At 45.9% G+C, this 10000-nt stretch overlaps 1 protein-coding gene across 1 annotated transcript in view; it reads right to left on the reverse strand.

Annotated features, from left to right (window-relative positions):
* LOC112499854 (protein FAR1-RELATED SEQUENCE 5-like) overlaps positions 1-7262 on the reverse strand; it is a 53981-nt gene extending 46719 nt beyond the window's left edge. Inside the window, exon 1 of the mRNA XM_025103128.1 lies at positions 6978-7262. Coding sequence (XP_024958896.1) covers positions 6978-7262 — 285 coding nt within the window. The remainder of the gene's footprint in view (positions 1-6977) is intronic.
* Between the last annotated feature and the right edge of the window lie 2738 nt (positions 7263-10000).

A 10000-nucleotide genomic window follows, 5' to 3' on the forward strand; every position in this document is an offset into this window, starting at 1 on the left:
CACCCCACCCCCCACCTCCTCCCCACCTATAAATACCTTTCTTCTACCTCCATTTCCTCTTTACCCTTCCTTAAACCTGCAAATAGCATTTGACGAACGAATATACCTGCAACTTCCTAAGCAATGGCCTCCTCCGCCTCCCACGAGTCAAACAACAATGGCAGTCGCGTTCAATCTACCGACACCGATAGCCGCGCAATCGTTTTCCTTCCAGTGAAGCCCAACAACCACGCCATTGAACTGAGAAACACCCTGTTCGACGACAGGTTTTCCGTCATGATAGAGTTCTTCAAGAACTGCATTCTTCTACCAGCACTTACCCTCGCTGACACCGGCGTACCACTAAAGTACGTCCAACAGTACTGGCAGACCTGTGAATTCCACCCCGACAGTCATGGAATAATGGGGGACATTGATGCCCCAAACGACATGATCTGCTCGCTCAAAATTTTGTTGGCTAAAGTATCTCGAGTTTTGTACATTCCCACTCGTCGAGAGCTTGGCATTGACGAATATGACGAATCACCCACCACCTCCGACATACTACGTTTCATTAAGATGCTAGGTTACAATCGTGACCTATGCAACGCCTCCGACTTCAAACGATAATTCCTACCGCCAATGTGGAACATGTTCTTCTCAATCTTGAACAGGGCCCTCACATGCAAGCTAGGGTCATTGGACCAAGGAAACATAAATATATGACGATCATGTACGGGATGTTCTTCAACCTCAACCTTGACTACGCCTTTCTCATATACAATGAGATCCACTCGGCGGTAGTCAAGAAATGCAAGCTCTAGGCCACCGGCAAGCCCTTATCTGCTGTTCTATTTCCTCGTTTTCTATCCCTCTTCATAGGGGACGCAATGAGGAACATGGTCTAGCGGCTGAAGAACCATTCACTTCCGTCTTCAAAATGCAAGGCTATCGACCCACCCTATCGAAGGAGGGTTGCACCATCAACCGGCCACTCTCAAGGGCCATGCTCAGTGTCATTCCAGAGACATCTAAGATTCGCCGAACCTATGAACGCTCTCTGCTATCTCAGGAACCAAGGGCAGCTACCCAGAGCGAATAGAACCATCCCCAGAAACCAAGCAAGGGAGCACAAGAGGCATCTTCATCAGATGATGAAGATGATGATGATGATGACACTCATCGTGCCTCCCCCGGCTCTACTCAAACAATCCCCCCCACATCCCAAAGGGCAACCACCACATCTATCCTTGGCGATCAAAGCCAAAGGGGTATTGAACAAGGACGACCTAGTCCACTCCCTACCCAAGCCAGCCATCCAGAGGCCATTCTTCGGGCCTTTGGAGATGAATCAGCCGAGGAACCCCACATTCCATCACCCCTCTCCCAACAGAGAGGTGATGCAGAAATAAGAGCCCCTTCACCTCAAGGCTCGACACAACCTATCACACACACAGAAGCATGTGTTGCTTCTGACATTGATACACCCCAAGATCGTTCAGAGCGATCTCCCTTTCCTGCACACCCCCTTCGCTATTTGATCTACCGAAAGGGACACACATTCGCTTCACTGACTCGGTCTCTGAAGCCGAGGAAGAGGAAGCCGATGCAGCAACATCACGAGATAGCTCCTCACTTGAGGGCTATCAAGGACATGATGGAAGTCCTTCACGGCCTACATTTTCACAAGGCAATGAAGGCGCCTCAGGAGTAGAGGCTCAACCTGCAACATCCGTTGCTGTAGGGGTTACCCCCATAGCCGACCTGGTTATAAAGGCCAAGTTCCAAGCCTTTGTTGACTCAATTCAGCGGTCCTTGGAAGACCTTAAACTCATCATCCAAGGGATTGTTGACAACCCACCATCAACCGATAACACCACCCTTCAACAATCCCTTGCCATCCTTCAACGACACCTCTCCCATCTTGAAACCCAAACCCGAGACAATACAACACGTCTCCAAATGCTCCAGCAAACCATCACCCAACACCACAACACCGCCTCCTCCCTTGGCACCCAAAGAAACCAAATCCTCATTCACTTCATCGCCACCCTCACGGCCCAGGCAACTAAGGCCGATGAGAACCTTACCTACATAACCACCCAGCTAAACACCATCCTTCAGAACCTTAACACCCTACCAACCACCATTATCTTCCAAATTCCTCAATAAGCCCCACCTCAAACCACTTCATCAATCGGTGAAACCCTTGCCTCTCTTACCCACCAAATGGCCACCATACAAACCACCCTAACCCAACCTACTCCACCCCACCTCCCTCTACAGACCCATCCTTCGATGCAGCCTTCTCCTCCTTCACTGCAGAGGTGAGAAATCTCATCGCCAACCTTCTCATTCCTCCATCAACATCCACCACCACCTCCATGCCACCACAAGCTTCATCATCAAGCACGTAGTTTGCTACCAGAGCCGATCTCAGGGCTCTATCCAATGCACTCATCTCATCATTCAATGAGATCAATGCCAAGTTCGCTGCCAGGTCGGTGGAGCCGACCAATGCATTGAGGAGGAGTCTACTAATATAGCAAGATCGAACAGACTCTCTTCTTCGCATGAAGGAACAACGGTGCAACAAGGATCGGGTGCGCACCTTAGCCGATCACATTCGGCTATGGAAGAAGAACAGGACAAGGGCCTCCTGCTCATCAAGCCGCCCCCTCAAGAGAAGAAGGCATGAGGATCCAGACCTCGATAACCAGGGTCTCGGTCCTTATGAGGGGGAGAATCAGGCCACCATAGCCCAACAAACGGAGTCCGCTGCACCATCACCATAACCCCAAACACAACAACAATCCCCATCAACCCAAGCAAGGGAACCAGAGGCTCAACCCTCTAAAGATGTACAAAATGTACATGTTCCCCTTCCAGCCTCCCCTGAACCCATCGTGTTGAGTTCATCAACCAATGAAAACCCATCCACCCCACCAACAGAAACCAACCAACCTTTTACTCCAAACCTACCATTAACCCCATCACCAACCCCTCGCCAAACACAACCTTTCCTGAACCTCCCCGATGAACCCGAACAAACACACATCCAACCTTCACCTCAACATCCTCAACCCCAGACACAACCCGATGAACCTTCATTACCCCAAAAACAGCCAACCCAAAAAACCATCCCATTGCCAACCAAAACACAACCCACTACCCAAACACAACCCCCAATCGATACACAATCCATCACCCAAACTCAAACCCCAATCGAACCAACCACGATGCAAGCGGACATTCCCTCTTCGTCAAGGCAACCTCCGTGGAGCCTAGTCGATGAAATAATCCAGAACATGGAGTCGCTGAGGAGACGTCTAGAGCTGCCACCCAGGGAACCCATAATGATGGAAAATATCCATCAATACTTGTATCACGATCACGAAGAAGGTTTGACTCTCAATCCTCCGGTTCTATCGCTAGAATCCATGGACCTCCTACACCATAGGTTTATTAGACAGACCACCCAAGCACCACAGGCTGTCTTCTCAAACGATGGGATAAGGAGGGTAATGGACCTAAAAGTGAGGACCTTCGCCAAAAGAGCCATAAGATTCATCGAGTACACAGTGGAAAGAGCACATGGTCAAATCAGCGTGTTCAATGACAATGACTTGATCAACCTCAATCCCTATGACTTGATCAAACTTTATGCATACAAGGCTCAACGACAGGATCATGGCATCAGAGTTGGGATGGCAAACAGAATTGTTGTGAAGACAATGGAGACCCTGGTGAAGCATCGAGCCAAGAGTGATTTTCAAATTGCTCTTCACTTAGGCATCGAAAGACTCTCATGTGCTCCACCAAATGAAGACTTTCCTGGCCTGCAGAAGAAGAGATCTCCCTCAGTCTTAACTCAACCCAAGCTTGAACTTGTCTACAAGAATGAATTCGGGGTAAAGAAATTCTTCATACTAACTGAGGCATTCAAGTATTCAACTGATACACTTGAATGGTTTCAGAAAGTCATCAGAAAAAGACTTGGAAGAAATCATGTGCCAAGAGAAGATGGAAATCAACTCATTCATGAGATATCAACAGTCATCGGCTATCGAAGACTGTTTCTGCGCTTCTGGGATATATCTCAAGGTAGATCATGATGAGTTGTAGATTCTTGCCTTAATATGATGTATTTTGCTTCCAGTACTCTAAGAATTCATCATGCAATGAAAATTTGGAATTTGATGCTTTTCTATTAGTCTTTGTTCTTCAAAATTGTTCCTATATTAGTTTTTGTTTGTTCTTTCATTACTTAGGGGGAGATTGTTAGACCCCATTATCCATAAAGTGTAAAAGTAATGAAAAACAATAAGTGATGAAGAACCAGAAGACCGATGAAGACATCAAGGCAGAATTGACCAAGTCTGGAGAACAACCAGAGGGTCGATGAACAACCAGAGATGCGATGGAAAGAATATCTTCATCACCCCTCTGGTCAACAACACTTAGAGTTTTCTTCAGCAATTCAACCAGAGGCATACGATGAAGATATGAATATAAGGTTGATTCATCATCCCATGAAAGACAGCTGGAGATGACAAGTTGACAGTTGGATTTCAAGTTTATCTTAATATTATAGCTTATCCATAATTTAGATAAACATTATCTGTTAGTAGAAGCTTAGCTAAATAGTCTCACTAGATAGTTATCTTCTAATTAGCTTACTAGTATAAATAGGTGATTARRYCTATTGTATTAAATGTCGCTTTTACGTTTTTCTTATTAATAAAGTGAAACCTTTGACACTCAAGATTGTTCTTTAATGTTCATAATTTATTCTTGAGTGTTCATCACTTTGTTCATTAAAACACTATAATTTGGTTATTCTTAACTCGATTATTAGTGTTATTGAGAGATCTGGGATCAACACTTTTGATAGATTCCGTTCCTTCAAAAATTATTCTGCAAACCAAAAGCCCCCTTATGTTTAAGATTGATTCAATTTCTTTTAGCCAACACATGGCCTTTATCAGGGTTTCTCTCTCTATAAAAAGTTGGGGTTTACACGTCAAAAACATTTTAATATCACCCCCTTTTTCATTTGTAGTATGAACTTATGGATTTATTTCCACTCATTATGTTTCTACTCTGGCATGTATTCCCAAAATATAAGTTAAAGTGTTTCGAAGCTTACTTATTTCTTCGACTAACATGTCCCGAGTAACATAGTCTCGATGTTAAATCGTTCCACATTAACATTTTCTTGTATAGATTCTCCTTGTTTTGGATGAACCTCATGGTGAATATTTCGCCCTCTTCCTCGGACCTTTCCCCTGCCTCTTCCTCTACTTCGACTAACAGGTAGAATCTCTTGAATATACTTGGGTGAACTTTCTCTTTCATCAAGGCTTGTAAGAGCAATCCCTTTAGATCTTCTTAAATGAGTTTCCTTCTATCAAATTGCAAGATTTGATTTTCACATAATCACATTCTCAAAATATAATAAGGTATTCAAGTACAAATCTGCACCTGTAAATTCATAATTACATTGGCTAGTTGTAATTTGATTTTACCTTACATATTGTTTTCTTACCTCATCATATTTATTCCAATGGTTCTACATATGTCAAGGACCCTTAATATGAAAATATTTCACTTTAATTCTAGGCATCATACTAAATATCTAAATCCCTTAAACTCAGGCTCTGATACCAAACTTGTAACATCCCTAGAATCACAGTTGCATATAACCAAGTATTTCATACATAAAAAAAATATAAATACTCATATTTAGTCCCAAATATACAAAAGCTACACTATAAATGTAGCTACAAATTTTCCCACAACATCCTTGTACATAACTTGTATATATAACAAGTATTTCAAAAGATCACAGATAAGCATGCTCTTTTCCACATCTCAAACACAGAGCCTTTGCATTGTACATGCAGAGCCTCTAGGTCTCCTACTTATCCCCATAAGTAAGGACAATATAAAAAGACAAGGCCAATCAGACGCCCTCTATTCTTACCAACCAGAGCCTCTGGTTCGTCTATCCAGAGCCTCTAGGTCAACAGTAATTAAAGAATGAGTTCCAATTACATCCAGAGACCCTCTGGTTAAATATGAAGATCAACTAGAGCCCTCTAGTTTCTTTAACATGCATTGAAATATTTTCCAAAGTTCAAATAATAACCAGAAGTAAAGCCATCCATAAACCAAAAAAACTAGAGGCCCTCTGGTCAACTAGAGCTCCTCTAGTTTCTTTAAAACAAATCATTTCGTCTCATCAATAGTATACGATAACACAAGTCCTAACATCACACAGATGTGATAACTCATGATCATCGCATCATAAGGATGCAATAACAAAATCTCATTATCAAAAAGATAATCATTTCCAGAAATTGATTATGCCACCCTTATCACAAATTTACCCAGCTCCTGATTATGCCACCCTTATCGCAAATTCACCCAACTCCTAATTATGTCACCCTTATTTCAAATTTACACAGCTCTTGATTATGCCACCCTTATTACGTCACATGATATAATCATGATAAAAAACCACCATTTTGCCAATAATAGTATCAAACAGTTTTATAACAGTAACTCATATAAAGAACCATACGGTTTTATTCCTAGTTCCATCATCTTGCTCAAATTGCATTCAGAAATAGTTTTATCATCATCTTCATGTAAGATCCATGTGGTTCATCCATATAAACTAAACACACCTTATTTATATGTAGATGAAGTTGAATTAACACAATAACAAGATTTCGAATAGAAATCACATAATCAGCTTTTCATCTTCTCTTTTATAGGACTGTTTTCTTTTTCATACAAGAGCACACATACAGTAAAAGTTTTCTTATCCTTCTTTTCTACTTCATCCACATCCCAATGAGATAATAGACACTTATCTCATAATAATACTATTTTAAAACAATAAGGTGGTGAAGGTTTTTAAAATAATTAATTACACTCACCCATGAGATAAGGTAAATATTTCATATATAATAACATTTTAAGCACATTACCCCGGCCAAGCCAAGCAAAGCACGCCCGGTGCCTTGTGCCCGCATGACGCTACCAAGCATGCCATGCCTAGGCAAGACATGCACGCCCGGTGCCTTGTGCCCGCATGACGCTAGCAAGCATGCCAGGCCCAGGCAAGCCGGGTCAAGCCAAGCCAAGAACGCCCGATGCCTTGTCCCGCACGACGATACCAAGCATGCCATGCCCAGGCGAGTCGGGCCAAGAGTTGTTACAAGGCCTTCAAGCATGGCAATGCAAGCCGGGCCATGCGAAGCACATCGATCCATGAACCAAAGCGGCTTGAAAAACAATTCATTAATTGGAAGTCCTCCCACATAACGCTCATGGAAAGTCTCTAGTCAATCCTGCTTTATTCGAGCCCGGCACAACGATCAACGCTGCTCCAAGTCTTCACAAATGCGAAAACCCACATCTCATTGTCGAAATCGGGCTTACATATGTCCGGGAGGGGTCACACAAAGTTTCGTACAAATTCGACCCCATGCCTTCGGGTTATGGTCGTACAGCCCCTCCGAAGACGTCCCCGGGGTCCATGCCAATAAATCCCAGCCCAAAAACCTCATGTAAAGGTGGGAATCGCCCTTGTATATGTTCCCGAAGGCTCACGCAAAGTTTCATCCAAATTCGTTCCCGTTTGATTATGAAACGGCCATACACGCCCTCCGGGACGTCCAGGCCCGGGAATCCCGACCCCGAAACAAGGTTTTTGTGTCCCGACATTGTTCATATGTGTTCCTGATGGGTCACACAAAGTTTTGTCCAAATCCATGCCCGTTTGATCATGATGCCCCGTAAACGCCTCCGTCGGCAATCCCGGCTCCCAGGGCCCGAACCGGGAAAATACCGGGCCGTAAAAGTGCATCTCATTTTTTGGGGAGTGTCTAAATATGTTCCCGGGGGCTCATGCAAAGTTTCGTGCAAAACCGGCTTCGTTTGATCGTGAAACGGCCGCAAACGCCCGTCGGTACTATTTCACCCCCCGGGCCAGCCCCCGAAAAAATCCCGACCCGAAATCCAGTTTTTTTTGTTGGAACATTGTTTTTTTATGTCCCCGAAGGATCACGCAAAGTTTCATCCAAAACCAACCCCATTTGGGCCTCCTACCAAAAATTATGACTCCKCAAAAAATCAATGTTTGTTCCTGTTACTTTGTTTTTTGTCCATAAGGTATATATAGAGGGGACCATGGGGTCTGGCTCCCCCCCACGCCATGGCCGCCCAAGGCATTGGGTGTGGCACAAAAAGGTTAGCCAAATGCGTGATGCCCAGCTCGCACGCCCCCACGTCGTGCCTCGATCAAGAGAACGTCGCCCGTTCCTCGCACGCCGTGCCCGTTCCCCGCACACGGCGTGCCTGTTCCCCATGTTGCAGCGTGTGCGTTCCCCTATGCCACGTGCCAGTTCCCCCATGCCGCGTGCCCGTTCCCCCATGTCGCACACCCGTTCCCACACGTCGCGCGCCCGTTCCCCGCACGTCGTGCCCACTCTTGCCCGTGCATCGGCTAAACGATGTGCCTATTTCAAAAATTATGACTCCTCAAAAAATCAATGTTTGTTCTTGTCACTTTGCTTTTTGTCCATAAGATATATGTAGGGGGAACCATGGGGTCTGGCTCCCCCCCACTTCGTGGCCATCCATGGCACGGGGTGTGGCACGAAGAGGTTAGCCAAATGCATGATGCCCAGCACGCAAGCCCCTACGTCGTGCCTCGATCACGAGAACGTCGCCCGTTCCCTGCATGCCGTGCCCGTTTCTCGCACACGGGGTGCCCGTTCCCGTATGTCGCGTGCCCGTTCCCGCACGTCGTGCCCACCCTTGCCCGTGCATCGGCTAAACTGTGTGCCTATTTCAAAAATTATGACTCCTTAAAAATCAATGTTTGTTTCTGTCACTTTGCTTTTTGTCCATAAGGTATATATGGGGGGACCATGGGGTCTGGCTCCCCCCCCCCACTTCGTGAAGCCCCTACGTCGTGCCTCGATCACGAGAACGTCGCCCGTTCCCCGCACGTCGTGCCCGTTCCCCGCACACGGGGCACCCGTTCCCGCACGTCGTGCCCAGCATTGCCTGTGCATCGGCTAAACTGTGTGCCTATTTCAAAAATTATGACTCCTCAAAAAATCAATGTTTGTTCCTGTCACTTTGYTTTTTGTCCATAAGGTATATATGGGGGGGTATAGAGTGTCTCAGGGCATCGATCAGAACAAGCCAAATCACTGATCGGGAGACACTAGTTGGAGCATGGGTCGCTATATCGAATCAAAGGTCTTCCTCCTGGCCTAGACCACTTGGTAAACGAGAATGATCCGATATCGAAGGAAGGTTGCTATGGAATTGACGGCCAGCATGTTGATCCTCGTCTGAAGCACGATTGGTTGCGCAGGCCTAGGCCAGTGACCGGTTATATGTGCCTAGGACGTGGTGATGTGGGAGATGCATTGAGGCAAGGTTTCTTCTCTGTTTTTGCTAGCAGGCAGCCCGTTGAACCTCAACCGATGCATGATTGGTTGCACCAGGCCCGTGCCAGTGACCGATGCCGAGGACATGATGATGCGGTTCATGTACGGTGGCAAGGGCAGCCTGTTGATCCTCGTTCGAAGCACGATTGGTTGCGCATGCCGAGGCCAGTAACCGGTCATATGTGCCTAGGACATGGTGATGCGGGTCATCCATCGGACCCAACGAGAATGATCCTATATCGATGAAAAGTTGCTAGTGAATTGATGGCCAGCCCGTTGATCCTCGTTCGAAGCACGATTGGTTGCACAGGCCCGTGTCAGCGGTCATATGTGCCTAGGACGTGGTGATTTGGGTGATGCATTGAGGCAAGGTTTCATCTCTGTTTTTGCTAGCGGGCATCCCATTGAACCTTAACCGAAGCACGATTGGTTGCACAGACCTGTGCCAGTGGCCGATGCCAAGGACATGGTGATGCGGGTCATGCACGGTGGCAAAGGCAGCCTGTTGATCCTTGTTCGAAGTACGATTGGTTGCGCACGCCGAG

Source organism: Cynara cardunculus (genome assembly GCF_001531365.2).
Source record: "Cynara cardunculus var. scolymus isolate 2C chromosome LG 17, CcrdV1, whole genome shotgun sequence".
Taxonomy (NCBI): Eukaryota; Viridiplantae; Streptophyta; class Magnoliopsida; order Asterales; family Asteraceae; genus Cynara; species Cynara cardunculus.